This window comes from Bombyx mandarina, chromosome 01, assembly GCF_030267445.1.
Source record: "Bombyx mandarina strain Sakado chromosome 01, ASM3026744v2".
Taxonomy (NCBI): Eukaryota; Metazoa; Arthropoda; class Insecta; order Lepidoptera; family Bombycidae; genus Bombyx; species Bombyx mandarina.
Genome location: NC_143208.1, coordinates 11,569,522 through 11,594,997, shown reverse-complemented (window position 1 = coordinate 11,594,997; position 25,476 = coordinate 11,569,522). Strand labels below are relative to the sequence as shown.

The following is a 25,476-nucleotide window of genomic DNA, read 5'->3' as shown; positions in this document are numbered from 1 at the left end:
TTATTTGATTAAGTTTTGTGTTATTTGTACAGGTTTTTGTCAAACGTCCAAACTCCGGTGACCGTTGCAATCGTGGAATCAAAGAAGAACAAAACAAGACTGTCACTGCAAAGCGATGATATCAGTCAGGTGAAGATCACCAAGGGCAATGGCGATGTTTTAGTGAATGACCAAAAAGTATTAGAAGGATATGCATTTAAATCTGGAGCAGTCTACACTATCAATATTTACGAAGACGCGGACGGTGCTTATGTAAGTTTTTATTGATGGACAAAAGTCAAAGGACTGAGCCAATTTAACAGTTAAAATCAATTATAACGCGTTCTGCGAAGTTGCATTATAAAATTATATTAGCTTTTGACGGCGTGTCTGCTCGTGTTAATATAGAAATAATCCCTCAAGAATAGTGCTTTTCCGGCAATAAATAGTTCTTTATTTCTTTTTTTCTGGACTCCTGATCCGTTGCGTAGCTTAAACGTGACAAACAAATTCAGAACTCACTTTCTCATTTGCAATATTAGTAATTACTTATTAATGTCTAAGTTTATTGGTGATATTCACGTGGATTGTGGTATTTATGGGTTCCTCATCTGAATATAATCATCGAGGTGAACTGCCAACACTACTAAATACTACTACGACTTACTACTAAATACATCAATGGGATGTTACTTAGTTTTTTGTTTCTTAATGCCTTCACAAAATAATTGAATTGGACTTAAATTTTAAAAGCAGCTCAAAAACGAAAGGATGTTGATGATAGAAAACAATACAAATAGGTCGTTACTTTGAATTTTAGATGCGGAAATTATTCAACGTATAATCTACTTGAATCTTTTTTTACAGCAAGCAAATCCAGTGGTTATAACTCCACCAAATAGTATACACATTCTCTGGTTGATACCTCAGTACGTTGTAATGACTATGGGCGAAGTGATGTTTTCAGTAACTGGTTTAGAGTTCTCTTTCACACAAGCGCCAGCTAGTATGAAGTCTGTACTGCAATCGGTCTGGCTTCTCACTGTCGCTTTTGGAAATTTGATCGTTGTTCTCATAGTGGAAGGGAACTTTTTGGATGCTCAGGTAACAAAAAAGTCAACTTTGAATCAGTGAACTGCATGTTAATATATTTCAGTTTACATTAGATTAACAATATCTTAATTTAAATAAATAATAGTTTAAAAAAACCAACAAAATACGCTTTTATAGAAAATCTAACTAAAAATAGAAAATAAATTAAATAAATTTGAATTTAGAAAATAGTGTAAGAAAAATGTTTTTATTGTAAAAAAAGCGTGGCGTGCTTTTCGGAGTATTTTCAAAATAACCCTTTTACTCATATCTGTTCATAAAATATTTATAACTACTGATACCACGCACCCCACGCTTTTTTTTACAATAAAACCATTTTTTCTTGCACTATTTTTAATTCAAATTCATTAAAATTTATATTCTATTTTTAGTTAGATTTTCTATAAAAGCGTATTTTGTTAGTTTTTTTTAAACTATTATTTATTTTTCATTTTTTAGTTGAATTTCAATTTTTTCAATATGTTTTTTAATATTGAATTTTCATCTGTCCTTAATAAGTATACCAAATTTGGAGTTAATCCGACGTTTTGAAGGGGTCAAAATCATGTTCAAAGGTTCCGTTACAAACATACATACATCTGAAGCTAATAAAAGCGTATTAAAATGAAAGCTAATCTAATTATGTTATTTTATTACAGTGGAAAGAATTCTTCTTGTTCGCCGGTCTTATGTTATTGGACATGTTCATTTTCACGGCGATGGCGTTCAGATACAAGTACGTGGATCACAAATCGAGCACAGAGGAGGATATTGCCGTTGAAGAGATCAAAATGCCGGAAAAATCAACAATACAACAAAAAGATAATTAGATTTTAAGTTTTAATTTAATAAAGTTTATGATTTTAGAATGTTTAATATGATTTTAGTTTTCCTATCCATGTCCTTGAAGTGGAAATGACGATGGCACCACAGGTTGAACTCCATATAATACCTACATATTATAGTGCAATATTTCAAGGCCACATATAAAAATATTTTCATATCTATTACTCAATAATTTAGACATGGGATTATATTTTCGATTTAGTAATTTTGCCGATGCTAAAGGAATCGAAGGTCTTCTAATATCAACTATACTTACTTCAAATAACATATACTCCTAAACTCCGAACTATTTATCTTTTCTTCTTTTTTTTCTTACGCGTTTAGTGGTTAACGTTCGTAACATTTTTTTACTATACTGTACCTACTTAAATTTGTTTTCGGTAAAATCAATAATTTTATAGTAATACTTTAGCCTCCGTGTCTGTACTAGGCTGCACTAAAAGTATCGGGAATGGAATATTTCCACTGTTCCTGTCATATTAAAATCTTCTTAATTGAAAACTCCTTGGTTTTAAAAATCGAATACCATTTATTTATTTAAAAAAAGATTCTCGGTCTTGTCACGAGGTTTTGTCAAACTTGTTTAGTCGTTGAGAAAATGGAATTGACTCGAGAAAATTCAAAAGCGATGATTTATTATGACTTTCGAAGTGGTTTAACACAAAAACAGTGTGTTGACCGGATGATTTCTGCATTTGGTGATGAAGCCCCATCCAAAACCACAATTTATCGCTGGTTTGCTGAGTTTCAACGTGGACGTGTCAAGCTCAGTGATGATCCCCGTCAAGGTCGTCCAAAAACTGCAGTCACCCAAGAAAACGTTGATGCTGTGCGTAAGCTGATTGAGGAAGATCGACATGTGACATACCGCGAAATTCAGGCAACTTTAGACATTGGCATGAGTCAAATACAAATAATCTTGCATGAACAATTAGGTGTAAAAAAGTTGTTTTCCCGATGGATACCGCATTCGCTCTGTGAAGAGCAAAAAGCGGCTCGTGTTACTTGGTGCGTCAGAGCTCTCGAAAGATTCCACGCAGGATCCTCAAATGCTGTATACAACATTGTATCAGGTGACGAATCCTGGATATACGCGTACGAACCCGAAACAAAAAACCAGTCACAAGTTTGGGTGTTCGAAAATGAGTTAAAGCCAACAAAAATTGTTCGTTCACGGAGTGTTGCAAAAAAAAATGGTGGCCGCGTTTGTCTCCAAAACCGGCCATGTTACGACTATTCCTCTTCAGGGACAAAGAACGGTTAATGAATAGTGGTATGCTAGCATTTGTTTGCCACAGGTCGTTTCTGAACTCCGTAAAGAGAACTGCAACCGCCGCATCATCCTCCATCACGACAATGCGAGTTCTCACACCGCGCACAGAACAAAAGAGTTTTAGAGCAAGAAAACATAGAATTATTAGACCGTCCGCCGTTCAGCCCCGACCTAAGCCCTAATGATTTCTATACTTTCCCTAAAATAAAGAATAAATTGCGTGGACAGAGATTTTCATCACCTGAAGAAGCTGTGGACGCCTACAAAACGGCCATTTTGGAGACCCCAACTTCCGAATGGAATGATTGCTTCAATGATTGGTTCCATCGTATGGAAAAATGTGTCAAATTTCGCGGAGAATACTTCGAAAAGCAATAAATACATTTTTAAATAGGAATGTTGTGTCACTTCGTTAATTCCCGAAATTTTCAGTGCCGCCCTCGCAATGAAATCTTTGACACATTCAAATTTTTCACTCACTCCATACATTGGATTAAATCAAAATTTAATTCTTTTTTTTATTTATTGCTTAGATGTGTGGACGAGCTCACAGCCCACCTGGTGTTAAGTGGTTACTGGAGCCCATAGACATCTACAACGTAAATGCGCCACACACCTTGAGATATTGTTCTAAGGTCTCAGTATAGTCACAACGGCTGCCCCACCCTTCAAACCGAAACGCATTACTGCTTCACGGCAGAAATAGGCGGGGCGGTGATACCTACCTGTGCGGACTCACAAGAGGTCCTACCACCAGTAAATCAAGTACAATCATCCCACTTTTTTTAACATGATTTTTATTTTAAATTTACATCGCTATAGAATGAACACATAAAAAAGTATTTTCTACTTTAAGTCGACTAGCGACAACAAATAAAAAATTTTTACACGGCTATTTATTTTAATGTATTTATAAGGACTATAAGGAAACCAGCGGACCACTTAGCGCTGCACTACACCAGGCAACTGACCGGAACCGATGGAGACTGGCAGCCGACAAGCTGAAACGGAGTCACGACCCTCAGCAATGAGGGAGCGATGGAGAAGAAGAAGAAGTATAAGGACTATTAAGAGCTGTATTTTTATTCAAGAACATACCGTTATCGCCGCACAGGGAAGCACTACCACTCGAACTGTGCAATCTGTTTATTCGAAGAACGTTAACACATTAAACAATTAGTTTTGGTTAATTTGTGTGTTGTTCCCATAGGACTTACAGGGTTGGACATACGAGGGGTTTCTCGTTCCCTAAACTAACCCTTGTGACGATTCAACTTCAAAATGGGGTCGGGACAGTGACTGTCAAACTTTAGCTGCCTGCGTAGAATTTTTTCTTAAGCTGTATGAATTATCGTTCCATATAAACCCATCAATAATTTAATCATTGATTAAAGGTCAAAGTGTAGTAATTATGTAACAGAAATAAAAATTTCAATCTAGTAATAGAATCGACAAATATTCAGAAGGATTTTGTTAAATTGTTCATATTACCAAAATCAGACAACTAACAAAATCAGACAAATAATGTTTACATTGGTGGTTTGAGTAGAGTAGGCTTCAGCATTTAAGCATAAGTATTCATTAAATTTTAATGTGAACAAATCTTGAAAACTTAAAAAACCAAAATATGGCATTTTACGGTTACAGTTTATTTTTAATATTGACCTTCCAAAATTTGAGAACCGCAGCATACACTACAATGATGAGCATCAGTCTGTTGACGTCTTGTTAATAATTGCGTATAATAAATGCTTAAATACAACAAACACAAAATAAATACGGGTTGGGGTTTAACAATGAGAGCGATTTAGTTTCCGATCTATTGATTCGATCAGATTTTTGTCTAAGTACTCAGAATATTTTGAATTTTAAGTGACTATAAGTAATGATAAATGAGTGGAATGCAAAAAGATGTATATTTTTAAATTTAGCATACAGAAACTTAAGGAAGTTTGAGTCAAGTTTAAACCATAACGTTTTATTCTCAATTACTTTTATTAAAAAATTATCTGTATCTTTTTTATTTAGGTATTTTATGTATTGCTGGTATTTCAAATAATCGTCTGAAGTCAATTTTAAAATAGTTTGCCAAGATTTGACCATGCCTGAAGACAAATTAAGATTTGAAAAGTTAAAGCATATCAGTAACTCGGATACTTTTACGGCTAAAAAATGTTATTTTAAATATTCATAATATCGAAAAGTCCCATTTAAAAGTGTTATAGTAAAGGATATTAAGTCCTTCGAAAAAAAAATATTAAAACGATTCGGTTTTTGGTAAGCAAAGCAAAAAAAAAGTAATCGATTTAAGTTTGAGTGTTTATAAATAATGTCGATACGAATTAATTAAGTGCTGTCAGTAGAATGTTCTGGTGAAGGCGTCGATACATGTTCCGGGCACTTTGAGGGACGCGTGTCGGTCGCGGGTCGCACGCGGCTCCGGCACGCGACCTTTAGCCACGCGGCCTGCAGTACAAAGGAACTACAAACCACGTGTGTGCACTCGTTGGATAATCTCCATCGAGCATATGCAGCCAAATAAATAAATTAAGCAAATCCGATGTGGTTTTTTGTTCAGACTTTCTTTTTTTTTATATTCAAAATTAAACTACAAATTATTGATTTCAGTATCGACACTTTATTGAAACATTCCGGGTGATAAAATTTGAAACATTAGTTCATTCCAGTATCGTACTATTACGGCAACTTCCTTAAACGTTTTATAAGTAAAACAATAATTCTTAGATACAGCAAAAACACGGAGTTTCCTATTTACAGAATAATCATCCCCAATAACGTGGTCGTTTAGAACAGAACACACACAAGAATCCGCAAGACAAATGAGAACCGACGGGGTATCTCACGCGAAAAACTATCAAACATGGTCTCCGTGGGCGGGGTGGGTCACGCGTAAGGCACGTGCCTAGGTTCTAGGGTCGCCAGTTGCCGCGACAAATCAATTACAGGGTGGACTAGGGCATGACTTCCGAATACGGAATTAGCGCCAAATTATGGTCGTTGCCGAAATTGCTTGTTTATGAAAGGGTGACTCGCTAATTTATAGGCATAGCGAAATATTCGTGTTGTGTCTAAGTACGTACAGTTAATCTAATGGATAGTGTGTGAAATTTGTCAGTTGATGTGAACGAATACGCAGTCAAGAACTCAGTTTTGATGAGCTCATCGTTATGAGAGAGTAGGTTTGAATACGCTACAGAGAGATAACATCTTGCCCGGAACGATAATGTCAATATGAAGTCCATCGGGGATACACCAAAATACACATTTACGTATTCATAACTAGCCAAAAGAGATGTTGCCGAATAAAAATTTGGCTTGGGAGTATTATACCTATAATTTAGATTAGAGGTAGGTATTAGGAAACTGTACTCACTGAGCGAACAGTTAATTAACGATTTCACTATCGAATGATCTCAAAAATCAGATCGAGTCTAGAAGTTTAAATATTATCCTGAATTTTACTAAATTTTCAAATAACCTATGCGACCTCAATTCGATTCGTGATTGATTTTGAAAGTTCATGTTTCATTTGTAGCCATTATAGTACTATCGACCGATCGTCGTAGTAGTCTCTCACCGCTTACTTACCTACTCCTCTATTTCCTGCGTTATGTGCCTGTGGTAGGGCATGCATAGGATAGGGCATTCCTGCCATTAGGCAACCGTTTTGGACAGCCGTCATTCCAATCCAATTCAACCTATAGTCTTGTATATATGGTGGAACACAAAAAGGACAATTATTCAGGTTGTAGTGGATCTCTTACAGCTGTTTTATATGTTAGCTAATAAACAAATAACTTTTTTTAAGATCCCTTTGCAAGTTACAATATATCTACACTTAGTTCTTGAAGTCTTTTTTTTCCAAAAGAAGGTAAACTAAACAATATATAAATTAAGGCCCGTGATATAAAATACGTAAAAACTTAATAATGATACCCATGTTTCTCGATAAATTTTGAAATTAATTCAAAATTTCATCATTTGTAAACTTTTAAACAGAATAAAAATTTCTGTTCAGTAAACGTTTACACATAGTTTTGTGACAGTCTGGTAACCGCATGAATTAAAAAAAACAACACTCGATTTCACAGCAGCTCTGCACTTGACAGAAGCTGCGTTTTATAACATTTTAGGCCTGTCAAAAACATACCAGGGTCCACCAATGAGGGAGAAGAGTACACATCGATCCAGTGACACTCCCACTCTGCTGGTGCCTCGTGAAAAAAGACGTAAATAACAAAGAAACGTTAAGCTAGTTGCCGAAAACTCTGACGTGTTCTTTTCGGTAAAAAGCATTTGTTTACGTTTATATTCACATGTAAAACACAATCTCGAAGTTAGTTAATACACACTAGTTCATGACGGTTATTTAGATTCATTAATTTTTTTGCCTGAAATTTTATGTTACAAAGGCGACGCGTTTTATATGTATACAAAAAAAAAAGTGTATTTAGGAAACATTAAAAAATTAGTGATAAATGAATAAATTTTGTTTTAGCCCCTCTATGCAGACACTTCAGTTGCCCCGCCCATTTCTTCCCCAACTGTTTAAAGGACCAACCCCGCCACTGGGGATGACACGCACACCGCCGAACAGTCGAAATACCATGCTAATACATTTTCAGATCTCTTTATAACAAATACGACCTATTTTACTAAAACGTCTAACTTCCCTAACACAAGCTTAACGGGTGGCTGTCTTTAATTGTATAAAGTTGTCCCACAAGTCTGATTTAGGCTCATTCAATTTTCGTCAGTGATTGAGTGTTTTTGAAAATAGTGGCTCTCAAAATGTCTGGCGCAAGGACCCAGCTCGCTGATTCATCGACCTCTCCACCATTAAGGTATCCTGTTTTATTTATTCATTACTTTTGAAATAATTTAGTTTATATTGGATATTTACCTTGTATACATTATATATTTATAGTATTAATCTATACTAGTATATAAATCTACAGTGGTTTTTACGAATGTTCCGTTATAACCACTGAGCGACGCATCCGATTGACTTTAAACTTGGTATCCATGTAGAAAATACACGTACTTAATGGATAGGATAATATTTATATGAGTGTTGGATTCCCTAATAATAATGACAATAAATAATAATGCTAATTTTAAAAGCCCAGCGAAGTACGGCTTGTTTATAATACTTATATATTTAGGATAAAAGACTCCCTGTAATTTACTTAAAATTTCAATCACGTCTACGTGGTCTAGCATTAGTGAACTTAATTACAGCACCATGCGGTCTAGGTCAGTCAGGGTAAGTTTTCGTAGTTATTGAGCTTTACAGGTCTACGTACACTTTTTCAAGCATCTACAGGGTTTCCCAGCACCTACTAATGCAGGAGAAAATCCTAGCTGAGGTCGTTCAATATAGATAGAACTTTGTTATTGCTACTTATTTAATTATTAACATTAATAATATACATGTGTATGTTTATTTTACAAATTTTATTAGCCATCATAGAAAAGTGGCTCGACAAAAATGTTTTTAATACAATATACGGAATGTCGCGTAAATGTTAATAATTTTAAACATTAAGTAAAATAAAAATAATACGCTCCATAATTTTAAATGATAAATTAATTTGTTTATCTAATGTTACATTTTTGGATGGTTTTTTGTTCGTACTCAATATTTTTAAAACACGGAAGATCGATTCTCTTAAAAAATGGTGTATGTATAAATACATACTTATATGGTTTTGGCAAGTGCTCTTAAGTAAAAGTTTGTTTTCCCAAACAACCAACATACGTACGATACATATTCACAGTATGTACATATTACTAAACTCAAGAAATGAATTTTATATTTAGAAAAAAAAATACACTAACCGTTCTACACTTGCTAAAATAAATATATATAATTACAACAAGACACACAAGACAAGACAAGGACAAGACACAGTATCAGTGTAACTTTCCGCGAGAACTGTCTTTTTAAAATAAACGGTACCTTGCATACTGTCCTAACTTAATGCTATCATTTTAAAACATGTAAATCCGTTTCTTCCTTTTGACTTAAAAGAAGGACAAACAAACACACTTTCATATTAGGGGTTAAAGTATGAAATTGCCGATTTGTACTGAAAAATTGAGGTTCGTTTTTTTAATCAAAACATCTACCATTATTATCTATACATTACTGCCATCTAATAGAAAGGTCATTTATGCCTTTGCAATAGAGTCATGGACATCTGGATTCTACAAACTGTGTGAAAGCATTTTGTAGTGCCTCCTGGGAAGAAAACCTTCTATCACGTAGAAAATTGCCCAAATCACGAAAAAGTGGTAGTCCGTTGGAGCATGGTCTGGCAAATACGGAGGGTGACGATTGGATTCTAATTGCAGTTCCTGTAGAGTTAAAACGGTTTCTCATGCTATATGAGTGCTCGCGTTATCATGGAGCAATAATGGTGAAGATCGATTCATGAGTCGGGGCTGTTTCACTGCAAGTTTTGCTATCATTGTTCGGAGTTCGGCACAGTAGACATCAGCCATTATTGCTTGACCAGATCGGAGAAAGCTATATTGAATACCACTATGCTGAGACCACCAAACAGTTACCATTACCTTTTTATTGGTAAGTTTTGCTTTTGGCCACTGTTGCGGCGTTTGATCTGGGATCAGCCATTGCATTTTTCGCTTACGGTTATCGTAAAGAATCCACTTTTCATCACATGTCATAATTCGATCCAATATTCCTTCATTTCTGTATCGATTCAACAAGTTTTAACACGCGTTTCTTTCTTCAGATCAGTAAAGTCATGAGGTACCTATGTTTCATATTTTTTTATTTTATTGATTTGATGCAAATGAGTCAATATTGTTGGTAAGGTAACGTTAAACCATGCAGCTAATTCCTGTATAGTTTGGCTCGGATCGGTTTCCACCATCTCTTTCAATTCATTGTTATTCACATGTGTGGGGGTTCTTCCACGCTCTTCAAATCAAAATTTTTTTGGGGTCAAAGGGTTTAAACCAAAACCACACGGTGCGTTCATTAGCAGCCCCCTCTACAAAGGTAACATTGATATTGCGAGCTGTTTCTGCAGCGTTAGTTCCGCGTCGGAACTCGTATTCAAAAACCACTCGTATTTTCGAAGTATCCAAATTTCTTGTCTAAGCTGAATAAAAAAAAACATCTGAAAGTCGATAATCGAATATTGCACATTTTTTTAAAGAAAAACCTCATAGGTACCATTTCAAAAAAGTTTCATTAAAAATCTTAAACCACGAAGGTTCTATGTCAATTCGAAGTACCAATTACAACAAAACGGCAATTTCATACCTTAACCCCTATTATTAATAATATTAAAAAAATGTATAACTAATCACCTGCTATTAAACCAGCGACGTGCTGCGACGTTCTCGTTCGCCTAGAGCTATCCCCACACTGGGTGTTTCAATTACAAAACAAGCTTTGTAAAAGGAAACACAAAAACTACAGCGATCGGAAACAGCTTTCAGATGCAGCGAATATGAAAAACTGAATGCGATATAGGGTTTACTGATGTCGATAAAATGTTTTACTAATCTTTACTGAAGCGGGATTAAGTAAACTGAACAAATTACGTAATAAGAAGACAACTTAAAAAAAACAGAATGAACAGAATTTTCATCTTCGTCATTTATGTAGATTGTAGAAAATATTCGACATATTACTGCTGTAGGTGCATGGCTCATCTAGGCGGGCTTCGGATAGCCTGCCGACCGAGAGGACTGGTGATCGTGGCGCCGACGACCGCCAGTCCAGCATCCCGAGGGGGAGGGTGATGGGAGAGATGTGCTCCGCACTAAGCGCTTCACTTTCCCCCCTTTGCCTTTTCATGAGGTCTGTCTCATGCGAGGTTTGGATGCTGGTAGCTGAGCGACAGGAGGTTTTAGTCGGTTCTACTCCGACATGCCCCGCCCTCCATCTCCAGTGAAGGGCGGAAGTCCAGCGATTTCCTACTGACAAAAAAAATAAAATTGCCCTTGAGACCGTGTGATGAAAAGAAACATACAGATTATTTTCAAAGGAACATTATCGGATTTATCTTGGTGGAATACAATTCGATATAATTTAAAATTTGTCGGCTATTCTAAATTGTGAATCGAACAAAAAAGTCATATGAAACTCCTTGTCGTGTTAAATATCGACAGCTCCGCTCCATTGGTTCTGTAGGTACGTTTTGTTATAAAAATTCTGAATACAGGTACAAAATCATTGATTACCGAAACCAAATTACAGTTTGGACATCCGTGGAGTTCATACTAGGTAAGCCTGTATCGTGCGCATCAATTACGCTTCACATTTACAGCTCACGCCTCTGTTCTCAAACCATAGATAAAGCAGAATTACGCAAATATTTATTAGTTACTAGCTGACCCGGCAGACTTCGTAGTGCCTCAATCGATAAATAAAACACCTAAGCTTTTGTATAAAATAAACTTAAAACAAACAAAAGGAATACGTCCGACGGGGAACACGTCAAAGGAAAAACAAAATTGTTATTTTTATTTTATTCCGAGCATTTTCATATTTATCTACCTTTTAAATCTTCAAGACCAAAATTAGCCAAACCGGTCCAGCCGTTCTCGAGTTTTAGCGAGACTAACGAACAGCAATTCATTTTTATATATATAGATATAGATTCTTTTGTTTTATCCATAAGATCATCTTTTGGCAGCGACAGTCGTCGCTTGGACTACTCCGGTCTGAAGTTTTCGTACGTGGATGGTTCGGACGACGAGAGTGCCTCATTGCATTCGGAACTGCCTTCGTGTGTTTACGCCGCGGCCAGGTCGAGGCTCCAGCTCCCCTTGGCCGCATATGTACATCAACACACCCGACAACTTCATCCTGGTATTAATACGTTCATCACTTTGTTTTGTTGTTAATGATCGGAATTATTTGTTCTTGTAAACGTTAATGGCTCACAAACTTTAACTAAGTTATAACGGCAGTAATTTTTTTCGTTTCCTTGGTCAAATGGGAGAAACGGAAATCTATAATTTGGTCACAGTCAGATGTATGTGTATTCTATAAATTGATACACAAAGGTATGTCAAAGAAAAAATTATTCGATGACATAGACTTAGGTATGTTTTTTTATTGCTTAGATGGGTGGACGAGATCACGGCCGTCCTGGTTTTAAGTGGCCATCGGAGCCCATAAACATCTACAACGTAAATGGCGCCCCCACCTCGAGACCTGAGGTCTAAGGTCTCAGTTTTAACAGTACAACGACTGTCTCACCCTCAAAACTGAAAAGCATACTGCTTCACGACAGAAATAGGCAGGGTGGTGGTACCTACCCGTGTAGACTCACAAGACGTCCTACCACCAGTAATTACCCGAATTATAACTTTGCGGGTTTCATTTTTATTACACGATGCTATATTATACCTTCTACGTGAAAGTCAATCGTGAACATTTGTTAAGTACGTATTTCATTGGAAAAACTGGTATTTGTCTGTGGGAGTCGAACACCGTTGCAGCGCTTGATATGAGTGCATCCTTTGGAACAAGACGAAAATTATACCTGAATTACGAGAAAAATATGACAGAAGCGTATCTAATATCCTGCGATATGTGTAGAAAACCTATTAGAAATCTGACAATAAGTAGTTATTGAAATAATAGTTGGTAAGATGCGCTTCTAATTTCGTATGTAGGTGTTTAGTAATTTCAAGTAATCAAAAGTAAATACATAATAGGTATAATAATTTAAGGCAGGTAATTTTCATAACTTTATTCCCTCAACCGTGTATTTACATACGTAATTACTTAAAGTATTAGATATTTGCTTGTTCAAAAATCGAACACGTCATAAATGCAGAAAACATTCACTGCATAGTCTTATAAATAAACTTGTATTCGAAAAAGTGACAACTGACAATAGGATAGCGTTTTTTTATTTGTAGAGTTTTATCTAATAAAGACTACCTCGAAACTGTTCGATAATTTAATCACGTAATTGACTGCAGTTTTTTTTGTGACGTATAAAGATTCGTTGCTGGAAGCTGCAGCTGAGCCCGACTACCAATGCGGAGGATCGCCTTATCGGGTGCAACGCGCCGCCGCAAATGTACGCGAACGCCGACGGATGCTGAGGTCCGGACCAAATTGGTACCTTGCTTGTTTGTTGCATGAACGAAGTTCGTCTTAACATCCGTTTCTATATTCAAAAACGATAGTTTCGTAAAAAGTTAAAATAGAACGGTGTGTAAGTGGATATTCTGTTGAAAAATTTAAATGTCAACTTTGTGTTTAATGTCAATGTAAATTATGTTTGGTATAAAGTTGCTATTTTTATAATTATATATTTCGCTAAGCCTATGTTCAACTATCGTCGGCAGGAGCGCCGCCGTCGCCACTGTGAAAGTTGCTAAGTTTAAACCGATTATCTCAAAACAGCAAGAATATTTTGATACGATATATTTTTGTAACCATTCCATTGACGAGTTGGGATACAGGAAACCGCATCGAAAGGCTTTCGTAGTTTTTTTTTGTAGTTCTCAATGAAATAAGTACCTCAACAATTTAGACTGTTTCATGTAGATACGTGGTATTGATAGATCTAGAATCTGTATTGTAAAAAGAAATCTGTAAACAGGAAAATTATTACAAATTTCAAGTCCGTATTTTCGCACGTCTAAACTAGATTATTCCAAATTAAAGTGGACGAAAAAGCTCTCTATACTCTCTACAGCAGAACGCTAATACTCCTGTGAAATAAGTATGAGAAATCGTTTAATACACTATTGCCCGAAATTTCCACGTCGATAATATAATAATACAGTATAATGAATAAATTAATAAGAAATATAATTAGAAAACATTGTTACACGATCCTGAGTAGTATAGTCTCATAATAAATACTTACATGTTACTTTGTCGAACTAAGGTATGGAGGTACTGGCCTTATATATTACCTGTGTCTTCGATCTTTCATTACGTAAAAACTAGTGAATATATTTTGTTGAAATGTAATCCTTAACTATGATTAGGTACAGTAAGCAATAGAACATTACAATTAAACAAGTAAATTTTAATCGATACTCTATCAGTATCGATTAAAATCGCACAATTCACAATTATTTGACAAAACAAACAAAACAGGCGTGTCCTTCAAAATATCTTGACAAAAGCTAAAACGCGTGTGTGATGTTGTGACTTTAGCAGTATAAACTCGGCGTTCGATGAGCTGCGTGTTCATGTACCGACGTTCCCGTACGAGAAGAGGCTCAGCAAGATTGATACACTGCGGCTCGCCATCGCATACATCGCTTTGCTTCGGGAGGTAAGTTTTATACAACATAGATTTCAGTATACGAAGACGTCAGTATTGGTCCTCTTCACTCAAGTATTATTTTTAAGCTATTGCATAGCTTATATCGCGGGCTTTGAGCGCGGCAACCGAATCACGACATTCCGTAACGAAAATAAAACCTAACACCTCCCACTCCGCCTACCATGTAGCTCGCATTCAACACATTCACACGTTGCGCTTGTGTAGTGTTTGTGAATAAACGCGCGGCGTGACGTCGCACTGCATGCACATCATGAAAAGTCTGCCGATCTCTCTATCGCGCAGTCTAGCTTATGAGTGTGAGGGGGGCTGTTAATGTTTTGCTTTTGTTAATGTTTATAAATATAGCGTGGCCTTATTTTGTTATTGTTTTAATAATAAATTATTATTGTCTTATTATAATTGCATAAGTTGATAAAAAATGCTATGCATAATAATAATAGCTTTACCGCGGCAGTCCCCGAGTGCCACACGTGTTTTTTTACTTATAAGAAGGCTAAAATCGCACGATTGATGTGAGATGTAGTAAAGAAAAAATCTCATCATCTTCGTGGACCTGTGCTTTGGTGGAGTACGTTCAAGTACTATGAATCAGGTCTATTTATATTGGTTCGTTATGATACCTATATGTGAGAGTATAAATGAGATTTCACTCTCATGTGTCAGAGGGAAGCGCTATACCTTTTTTATTCTTTTTTTGTTGATTGTTCCATTTCGGTTTGAAGGGAAACACATTAGTGCTTTACGGCAGAAATAAGCAGGGTGGTGGTACCTACGCGTGCGGACTTACAAGGCCCTACCACCAGTAAAAACAACTCAACATCGTGACTTCGCCGACGTAAAGCAAGGAAATATTATCGAAGGAATTATTTATGATGATTCCGGCATATACCCGTAGGTACCTTTATGACTTAGGGTGTTAGCCGAACGCTATCACTTGTCCGTTTTCAAACGAGTTTTGAAGACTCCTTGACCGTACGCGGCGAAAAAATATCTATGAATTTCCGCTGATAATAAACGAGACATGTACCTTCTCTACTTATAATATATGTATAAATATAAAGTCGTTTATCTTCTTAATCACATTAATCACAATAATGTAATGTGTGCATTCTAAATTGCCCTAGGTTTTGGATGCAGACTACGATCCATTGACGTACGTAGAAAAATGTCTTCGAGGTGAAATAAAGGCAGATCGAGCTCACTGGAACACTAGCGGTAATTGGACTCCAGTTTACCTATGCAAATTTTCTTATACCTACCCTTTGCGTTCAATGCCAATCCTCGTTGTTAAATATTTGCTTAAGAATTTTACATAAATTTCTTTATATAAATATATTGACATGTTAGCGACAACGAAGACAAGCGATAAACCAGCTAACTCTTAATACGATAACGCTGAACTCTTTCTAACACTAATATTTGACTAACACACGCAATGGAATATGCTTAAAAACCGTTAAGGGAAAAAAATCCATGCAGTGCCTGTTTTGATATATTGTCGTTTCACAATTATTTATTTTAGCAGTAAAAATGAGGGGTCTTCAAATATGGATGAAACCTCATCTTGCATAAAGTCTATCTCACCCACCAAACCGGCAATTACTCTTGGGGCTTACAATACAACTAAACAATGAAATATTGACTTACCGTAGTAAACGTTTCTGTGGCCTAAAGCTAAAATGACCAAAGTACGTTTTTGTATGAAATGAAATTGTAGTAACAATTTATTAATAAATATGACTTTTTGTGCTAAAAGGGCGTTAGCGTATCAACAATCAAAGGACAGTATAAAAAATGCGCTATAATAACTGTTATTGACGACCCGTTGTTCTTAATGCTTAATATTTAAAATAATCATTATTGATAGTTGCCCTTTTAGCCCAGATCACAGATTTGTACCTACTTAGTTTTGTGTTGAGGAAGTTGTCCTAGCTTCCTTTACTTAGGTATACTAGAGCAGCTGTCTATAATTAAAGGCTTTCGAACAATTAATCAAGTTTAAGTAAAACTCAATTAAGTAGCTACTACTAATAACTGTTTATCTATTCAGATCTGACCGCTAGACTGTCCTGGATCAACTGGGAGAATCTGGGAGTAAACCCGCAACGGCGCAGTGTCCTGACTTCATTGGCGCTTAGTTCCGATAATTTACAATACGGGCACAACTAGCACTGCCTCAATGTCGAATTATGACGTCCGCTTATCGTTTCGAAGTCAGTTTTGAGTAATTGATGTTTAAGTGCCGCTGCGTATTGTAGGTCCGAATCGATCCCGCAGCTCGAATGGGCAACAGGACTCGGCAAGCTTTTGCAATAATTCATCCTCTTTTGACGCGTAATTTTACCGAATCTGAATACACCTACGGTGCGTGCCGAAATTTATTTATGTTGTGTAACATCGGACGTCATCTCAGCATTTGTAGAACATGCTTAGAATTTCCTCGTCTATTTAGAATGAATCATGAGGTCCACCAGATCATAAAAACGTAGAAGATTAGTAATAGTTTAAGCTCTCAGTGATAAAGCCTCTTAATGTTTCGAGAATTCGTGAAACAGACAGTAGTTGGAGCATTTAATTGAGATTAATGTGTCCAGCACAGCAACGGGTTGAGTTTCAGGTCGATTCTTTCGATTGTTCTCGATAGTTTTCCCTTTACGCGAACTTGAGTCGAACTGAATCAACTTAATGTCGATCCAGAAATACGTATCATTGCAACGATGGGTTATCTTGGGCGAAGATGCGAGATTTTCTAATAAAAAATTTGCGCCATGAACCGATTGATTTAGCTGCGAGTCCGGGATGTTAAGCAATCTAATTACCGCAATCAAGTTCGACAAACGAGTCAGTCGAACAGCCACAGTGTCAGCCAACAAAGAAAAACATTTCGATTGTTAATTCGATTAGGTTGCAATACCTAATTGTATTTTTTTCGTTTGTTTAAATCGGACTCACTATACCAATGTAAATCTTTTTTTTATTTTTTACATAAAACTCGTTCGTTTCCTTTTTTATGTTTTATCTAAAGTGCTTACTAAATGTTTTATCTTCATACTGAACTTAGAAAGAATTACTCTTAAATAAGTCGGTAGAATTTATGTTCATAATAATATATTCATCGAAGTAATTTAATGCTTAGTAAAAATATTTTAGTCTTAATATAAGTAGTATAATTCTAGTTGCGTGAGCTTGACGATGGCGAGAATTATCATTTTTACTGTTTGATTTAAAAAACAAAACGTATTACTGAAATTTTTATAACAAAACAGTAATAGGACAGTAAACAGTATCAGTGGGTCTGATATTGAATCGAGTTGATATAAGAAACGAGATTTATACTAACTCAGTGTTTTTTGAACGGTTTTATTGAATTATTCGAAATCTAAAAAGCACTCTTAAAAATATTAAGCTTTAAATATAAAATCAACAATAGTCTGTCAACTTAATTCGTAGGTACCTAGGAAATTATTTGTTTAGGGGGAGGGGGGGGAGGGGTTAAGTAATTTTTGTAAAATTTTCTATTTTTAATTAGAAAAGCGATGATTCCTGTCATTATTTACAGTAAAAACACTAATATTTTGAATTTCCGCACAATGTACCCAGGTAACTAATTAATATCAGCTGACGCATGGGATCAGTGGTCGCAGCTGTTGCGAGCAACTAGCGATGGCGATCGCCAGCTTGTGTTTAGAGTGCACATATACAACGAACTTGCTAAAACAACAAGTACATATTAAGCTAAGCAATGTATTGAGGGATTTCTCTCCGATTTTCCTTTTAATGATCAATTTTTCGCTTCAGAAACCTTACTTATAAATAATTAAGTAATCATTATTTCTTGTAAAATAACTAAATTCATCGTGACCTACAATTACCTCAAAGAATAACTGGTACTAATAATGTAATACGATCAATAGAGAAAACGCTAGAATAGAAATATTAACTACCTATGTACACAAATTAATTTAAAGTTAGACCATATATATACCTACTGTAAAATTCGCGAACGGAGGTTACAGTCTAGCCATAAATATTGAAGGAAAATATTATTTTACATAAAACCTTTTAGATAAGTAATTTTTTTATATTAATGCAGTGTGCGATAGTTTATACCGAGTAATTTATCATTTGGAAGAAATATTAATTAATACCATAAATGTAGTCGAAGTCAATTAAATATCCATTATTAAGGACAACCCTAAAGCTGATCAGACCTTGTAAAATTTTAAATGGGACCACATGAGAAGCATTAGATTTCACATAAAATGAAATAATCATAAACATTGGTTTACCTAGAAAAAAGTTCTGAGGTGGTCTAAAAAAATAGCCGATCTCAGATTTTATATTTTTGAAGTCTTTTAACACACAATAAATAGGTTCAGAGAATAACGGGTACCAAATTAATTTTTTTAATTTTTAAAATCGCTATATTATTTATGACGAGACTGTTATCTGCCATAGAAACATAAATGACCATAGATTATACACTTAATATATTTGAGATAAATGACTATAGCAATTTTAGACTTTGATGGCTTAAGGAAATAGATAACCTAAAAACAGTGAAGTAAAAATTGTGTTGTCAGTATTTAAAACAAACACGCAATGTCGGTATTCAAATTTTGCTCCACAAGCACTGTTTTAAACAGGAATTTGAAAGTTCATTCTCAGCGTGGTCACATTGTACTCGCGGAATTTATGTATTTTCCAGACAGCTCTAAGCAAAATCAGAATCCAATAATATGAAAACAGAATTTAATAACAACGGAATAAAATTAAATAGGCTTCCATTCTAATATATAATAATATCAACTTGTGCCAAATATTAATGTTAAGATTATCGAACGTGCAATATGTATTAACCTAGTATTCATTTAGATGCATTGTGATATTAAATTATCATTAAGTAGTAGCAAACGTGTAAGTCGTAGTTGTATTTCTACTGTTCTCGTAGTGAATTTGTAGTTTTTAAATAAAGAGAAAGTAAACTGAAATTCGTTGTTTTATTTCATTACATTATTTTAACAAGAGAACATACATAATATCAATTAAGGAGATAATATCCGGTCATTTTTGATTAAATAGCTTTTGACTACTAAGTGTGCTTGTGTGTGAAAAACCTTACCAAAACCCCACTTAACGAATGCGTGCGTTAAGCATCAGTTCGTGTATTATGGAGAGCAGTGTCAATAAAGGATTCCACATGACCACGATGGCTGCCCCAAGAGTGACCGACTATGATGGGTTTTATATAAATTATGTGAATGACATATTTGAATTTATTAAGGCGGTCACTTAGAGTATACATTGCTTATGTATACTCTAAGCGCGGTTATCTTTCTAGATGCTACATTCTCCTATTATAGTGTGATGGTACGTGGTACTATTTTTAGTATAAGTTTTTCATGAATTCAATTGAAATTTTTAATCCCCTTTAAATAAAAGCTGAAACCAACCTGGAACAGATATTATTATTAAGTGACATTGCCTGCTTCGAACAAGTCAATAAAACTAATTTTTAAACTGTAGGTATTGTTTATTTTTTTCTTGTACGTATGAGTGATATAGCAGCACTGTATAATTTGCAAGATACTCATGGGACAAGTAAGTAAAACAAATCATATAGTTTAAGGAATTGTAGGAAACTTTCCTTTTAAATAATAGCATCAACAAGCAATATATTTAAATGGACACCGAAAATTTCTTTAGTATTTTTTTAATGCATTATTTCTTTTTCTTACTGCCAATGTATTTTTAAAATAAAACCAATATTGAGATATGGTCTGCCTTTGACTACAGGGTGGATCCATAATTTTCATCTCATTGAATATAAATGTCTTTCATTGGAATGTAACTCATCTGATTTGTAGTGAGCTTCTATAGCACTTACTTTGCCTTATATAAATACTTTTACTGCTATTTGATTTCTATTTACAAATTTTATGTACAGAAAGTCTGCATTAGAAGTAAATGTTTACAACTTCGGCCAAGTGTAAAAGGATCTGTTTGTAGTTTGTCTAGCTCAAAGTTAAACAAGGAAATGTATGGAAACTATTTAAATCTGTCAATAGCATAAATCGTGGCATAACAAATATGTAATATGTTAAATAAACGGTAAAATATAATTTTAAGTATATGAGTATAATACAAGTACATCTCACTAACAAATTCAACAATATATCATAGTTTAACCAAAACTAAGTACAGACATTTTTAAAAAAATTGGACTAGCTTCTTCTCTTAATCTATAACTAAGTTTATTCCTAATCGACCTCTAAATAATTATTCTATTTAATGTCACAACACTACGTTAGAACTATCATAATATTATAGTACATCTTAATCTTGAGGTGAGTGATTATCAAATTAACATTTTGTATTACACAATGTATTATTCAATATATTAACTTAATATAAATTATGTAATATTAAAATAAATCAGTGCCTGTTATTGGCTTTCAATTGTTTCCACTTAGGTGTCTATGTGTGTTAAGAAATTTTGATAAACTATTTCAAGGCCAATCTTCAATAGTGTTATGTACAGTATGCCATGAGAGACCAGTTCCAGCTGGTTTATGACTAGAAGGTAATAGCACGTGCCTCAAAAACGTTCGTCCTTGTATCAGTCCAAGGAACAACCGCCAGTTCTTTTTCCTGCCAAAATCATACGGATTCTTGAAATTAGGCTGACTTTTCCTTATTCGCATGTTAATATGTGATTCAATGCTTGTTTCCCCGCGCGATATATTCCTTCCATGGGAAACAGTCAGTGTTCCCAGAGCAAACAATACAGAAACGCATATAATAGCCATGAACAAAACAGCTTTTCGTTTCCACGGATGTGCTGTAATACGCTGGGCCTCAGTGAATGGAGGAACAGTCAAATCATGTTCACGAGGAAAATGTTCTGAGTCATACTCATCTATAACCTTCACTGGTACTAATATTCCCGATTGGTTCATCCGTAATGGATGGCCGATGAGATCTGGATCATTGTTTGGAATGATTCCTCCTGTAACAAATGAACTTATAATTATTTATGAGTTATTATTAAATGGATCTAATATAACTAATGTTTGTAAAACAACAACTTTAGGAGGCCCTTGCTCCTACTGATTTTAATTGCAGATTATCAAGCATAATATCTTTCTAGTTAGAGAACAAATGTTTTCCTAAAGAAGCATGAGCAAGAAATTCCCACATATGCTAAAAGAAGCAATTGATTAAATTTCAGACACCAGTTCAATATCACCTCTCCAGTAGGCATAATACAAGCTTCGTTTCCCTATTAGCAATTTCTACAGTAAATCTCACCTGTATCATTTACCCAAAGAACTTGATAGCCAAGGTCAATACCAGCAACTATTACAAATGTAACTCCAGCAACCATGTAAACCATGTATAGGTAGAAGTACCGAGCATTGTAGTATCCTACACAATTGTTTAGCCATGGACAGTGGTGGTCCATATTAAGTATACATTTATCACAGACTGAACAATGGTGTGTTCTAGGAGGTTTTGGCGATATACACTTCTTGCAAATACTTGCAGCTTCTGTTATCATTGCACCCTGTAATTTTTCAGAACATTTTTTTTTGTCATAACATCCCTTTTTTCAGAACTCCATTTTGAAGTAAACTTGAGCTTTGATAATCATTTAATACTACTACGATTTATTTTGAAATTAAGGCTGTTCATTGTTGAATTACGTGAGTCTAGCAGTTGTCAAATCATGTAGAGGTTACAATAACCAAAATTGAGGGTAGTGATAGGATTTGATTAGGTGGCAAATAAAATGATTGAAAAATGTTAATTGCAAAGGAAACTATTATATAACTAACTAATATATAAGAACCAAAGAACTAAGGTTTTTTGATTATGTATGACTTTTTATATGATATTTCAAAGCTTGTGTGAAATCCAAGAGGAATCTCACATGTGTTCTGGACAATAACAAACATAAGGCAACTGTTTATAAGCTCAAGTATATATCTTAAAATTTTTAGCACCTTTAAAATGTTATTTGTACCTTTTGTAAGCTGATAACATAAACAGGTGTTACTCATAAAATGTATTTACTGACATCTCAAACTGAATGTATTCTTTTCATAACAGATATTAGCTGTTGTGCTACAAAGAGTGTATAATTTTATGGGTTTTAAGGTAAGTCTTTTGGATCGTTTGGAGCCTCTAGGTCTGCGGAGGGACTTCAGTTCCCTCTGTATTTTGTACCGTATGTTCCATGGGGAGTGCTCTGAGGAATTGTTCGAGATGATACCGGCATCTCGTTTTTACCATCACACTGCCTGCCACCGGACTAGAGTTCATCCATACTACCTGGAGCCACTGTGGTCATCCACAGTGCGTTTCCAGAGATCTTTTTTGCCACGTACCATCCGGCTATGGAATGAGCTCCCCTCCACGGTGTTTCCCGAGCGCTATGACATGTCCTTCTTTAAACGAGGCTTGTGGAGAGTATTAAGCGGTAGGCAGCGGTTTGGCCCTGCCCCTGGCATTGCTGAAGTCCATGGGCGACGGTAACCACTCACCATCAGGTGGGCCGTATGCTCGTCTGCCTACAAGGGCAATAAAAAAAAAAAGTATTAAATTAAACTAATTTGTATATTATGGGAAGTCTCATGTTTATCATGTTTGTGTAAAAAGTTTAAAGTCGGTTTTCTTATGTACGTAAGTAAAGGTAATTACACTGATTGGAGTAATTACAATGTACATACATGAGGTGGGTTCCCGGGTGATGTTACTATACCCATGTAGTAGTGAAAAATTATGTTCAGGAGAAGCCAGTTTCCGAATATAATTAGGAATATTGTAGTTTTTGGACTCCGCTCCCACCAGTAAGGCAAGCCGACCCAATATGCTATTATCACTACAGCTGTTGTTAGAACACTAACACAGAAGACAAACACCTGAAATCATAAATTGGATTCATTTATAACAACTGTAATGTTAACATGCTTTTATTGATTTCAAAAAATTTCCAGCAAACATTATAATTATACTTTCTACAACGTACAACATTACAAAAGGACTCATAACAAGCAATTGTTACTTTATATCTTCATTTGTGTATCTACAACAATGTTTGAAATCTAAGTTTTGCTTCAATTTCAGTCTTACCTTTCCTAGGTACTTAGCAAAGTTGTCAACAATCCAAAATATTGGTTCCAGTAAGATATCAATGGCATAGTTTTGACTCATGTGTTCGTTGTAGGTTAAAGAGCGGAGTGTCAACAATGTTTGTGAAAACTGCCATTGTATGCGGTCTCTAAAAAGTATGCGTGTTTTAAATTATTGTAATTTTTTATCCAAGTTACCTTAACAGAACATCCAAATAGCTAATATGAATTATATTATCATGTGTTCTGTTTTCTTTTATATTTGTGTTTGATATATTCGGCTTTAATTAAGGCATTGGCAAGAATCAAAAACATACCGTAGTTTTCGAAAAAAAACTCGATAACGAAAATTCCATGTTATGACAACCATTATGCATATTGTTTAATAATATCTTCCATTGAAATCTGTTTGTAAATCTGTTTGTGTAACATACACCTATCTATTTTTTAAACATGTAATAATCTCCATTTGAATTAAGTTCTACTGTAGAAAAGTCACAACACAAAGAATTTGAAAGAAGAGAAACATGGGATTGGGAACATAAAAATTAAAAATATTGTGTTTTTTTTAAGAGATTTAATGACCTGGTAACTGAGACCTTTAAGTCATGTCTTATTTTAATTTATATTCATATTTTTATGAAAAATGATATTATGGAGTGAAATGAAATGAAGATGATTAATTTGAGACATTAATCAACTGGGATGAAATTAAATGAAATGAAATGAGATGATATGGGATGAAATATAATCTCAGTAAAATGGTGGTCATTTACTAAGATTTTTTCAGTGAACTTTTTGGAGGATCCCGAGAAGTTACTCCAGCGGCTTTGTTTCATTTTCCCACATTTGTGCACTTTCACAGATATTAAACAGTTAATAAACCACCATAATTACACATTTAATTTCGAAGAAAAACTAAGTAGACAAATTGAGTCGTCTATTATCAAAGGCGGCAATCTGTGCATTTGGATAAAAAAAGGTTATTGATATGTCAATACAGATTGATTTGAATATAATCGTCTCCTTCAAAGAATACGGTTCAAAACCTGCATTAAATAAAGGTTGATATTTAACCTGTTATTTATCTAAGATGTCGTTCAGAAGAGTTTTGTGACTGCCAATGGAATACAAAGTCAATAATTCGTTTTTCTGATTTACCAATAATTGTCCAAAAGTCACATTGCCGGCTTTGATAATAGTCGACTCAATTATAACAAGTCACACAACTTCACTCCTCGCGCTCCCGCCAAAAAAGTCAATATTAAGTGTATAATCTATGAGTCATAGATAATAATACTTCTGTGCTTCTGATGAGCTTACAGATTACAGTCTATTAAGAAATCATAACCTAAATATCAACAGCTGCTCAGAATGGCTCAGATATGGGGTAGAAGTCTCTATAAGACAGTCATTTACGCCTATTGACCATAACACAAGACTACTTCGAGGCATGTTGAGGTAGGATTGGCCCCTCTTAGTTGAGTCCTCGAATTCTTCCATGTTTCGTGACTAAACAGTAAGGTCTATCCACCACCCGCAATCTTTACATCCTCAAAAAAAGGAGGATTATGATACCAGCCAGTATGATGATGAAGCGTTACAATACAATATACCTATATGTGGCCTAGATTTTTATAACACGAAGTTATTACTCCATTGTGAAAGTTAATCGTACTTTCTGCATATCTGTTCGGTAGGTACCTACCTTTTTTTTTGTTAAGGCGCGTGTTCCTCCTGCATTGTTTCTTTTTTTTTATTGCTAAGATGGGTGGACGAGCTCACAGCCCACCTGGTGTTAAGTGGTTACTGGAGCCCATAGACA

The 25,476-nt window shown here is 35.0% G+C and overlaps 3 protein-coding genes across 9 annotated transcripts in view; 2 read left to right on the top strand and 1 right to left on the bottom strand.

The window, feature by feature from the left end:
• Positions 1 to 1,947, top strand: part of LOC114246925 (peptide transporter family 1) — a 37,070-nt gene extending 35,123 nt beyond the window's left edge. Inside the window, exons 11-13 of the mRNA XM_028179678.2 lie at positions 33 to 252; positions 847 to 1,083; positions 1,731 to 1,947. Coding sequence (XP_028035479.2) covers positions 33 to 252; positions 847 to 1,083; positions 1,731 to 1,901 — 628 coding nt within the window. The 3' untranslated portion in view covers positions 1,902 to 1,947. The remainder of the gene's footprint in view (positions 1 to 32; positions 253 to 846; positions 1,084 to 1,730) is intronic.
• A 5,782-nt stretch (positions 1,948 to 7,729) lies between these two features.
• Positions 7,730 to 17,996, top strand: Fer2 (basic helix-loop-helix domain-containing Fer2). Of its 6 annotated transcripts, none has more exons than XM_089730265.1 (6): positions 7,730 to 8,055; positions 11,875 to 12,065; positions 13,211 to 13,331; positions 14,388 to 14,505; positions 15,642 to 15,732; positions 16,568 to 17,996. In XM_089730265.1, exons 1-6 carry the CDS (start codon positions 8,003 to 8,005, stop codon positions 16,684 to 16,686), a joined length of 693 nt encoding a protein of 230 aa, XP_089586391.1. In that variant the 5' UTR covers positions 7,730 to 8,002; the 3' UTR covers positions 16,687 to 17,996. The 6 variants fall into 6 exon arrangements, with proteins under 6 accessions (XP_089586391.1, XP_089586410.1, XP_089586382.1 ...); XM_089730284.1 differs by having other exon boundaries at positions 7,731 to 8,055; positions 13,211 to 13,316; XM_089730256.1 differs by having other exon boundaries at positions 7,732 to 8,055; positions 14,385 to 14,505.
• Positions 17,997 to 20,029: 2,033 nt separating this feature from the next.
• LOC114246940 (palmitoyltransferase ZDHHC16) lies at positions 20,030 to 24,185 on the bottom strand. 2 transcript variants are annotated; one of them, XM_028179704.2, is made up of 5 exons: positions 23,969 to 24,185; positions 23,653 to 23,800; positions 23,250 to 23,441; positions 21,829 to 22,084; positions 20,030 to 21,526 (listed from the first exon to the last, which is right to left on the bottom strand). In XM_028179704.2, the coding sequence occupies exons 1-5, from the start codon at positions 24,019 to 24,021 to the stop codon at positions 21,027 to 21,029; spliced, it is 1,149 nt and encodes a 382-aa protein (XP_028035505.2). In that variant the 5' UTR covers positions 24,022 to 24,185; the 3' UTR covers positions 20,030 to 21,026. The 2 variants fall into 2 exon arrangements, with proteins under 2 accessions (XP_028035505.2, XP_089586366.1); XM_089730240.1 differs by lacking the exon at positions 23,653 to 23,800 and having other exon boundaries at positions 23,969 to 24,178.
• Positions 24,186 to 25,476: the final 1,291 nt, after the last annotated feature.

Coding starts and splice junctions, on each gene's coding strand:
- LOC114246940 (XM_028179704.2), bottom strand. CDS start 24,021: ATGGTTGTCATAACATGGAATTTTCGTTATCGAGTTTTTTTTCGAAAA. Junction 22,085..23,249: donor CACCCGGGAACCCACCTCAT/GTATGTACATTG, acceptor GAAAAATTACAG/GGTGCAATGATAACAGAAGC. Junction 21,527..21,828: donor TCTTTGGGTAAATGATACAG/GTGAGATTTACT, acceptor CATTTGTTACAG/GAGGAATCATTCCAAACAAT.
- Fer2 (XM_089730256.1), top strand. CDS start 8,003: ATGTCTGGCGCAAGGACCCAGCTCGCTGATTCATCGACCTCTCCACCA. Junction 8,056..11,874: donor TCGACCTCTCCACCATTAAG/GTATCCTGTTTT, acceptor TTTATCCATAAG/ATCATCTTTTGGCAGCGACA. Junction 13,332..14,384: donor CTGAGGTCCGGACCAAATTG/GTACCTTGCTTG, acceptor TTGTGACTTTAG/CAGTATAAACTCGGCGTTCG.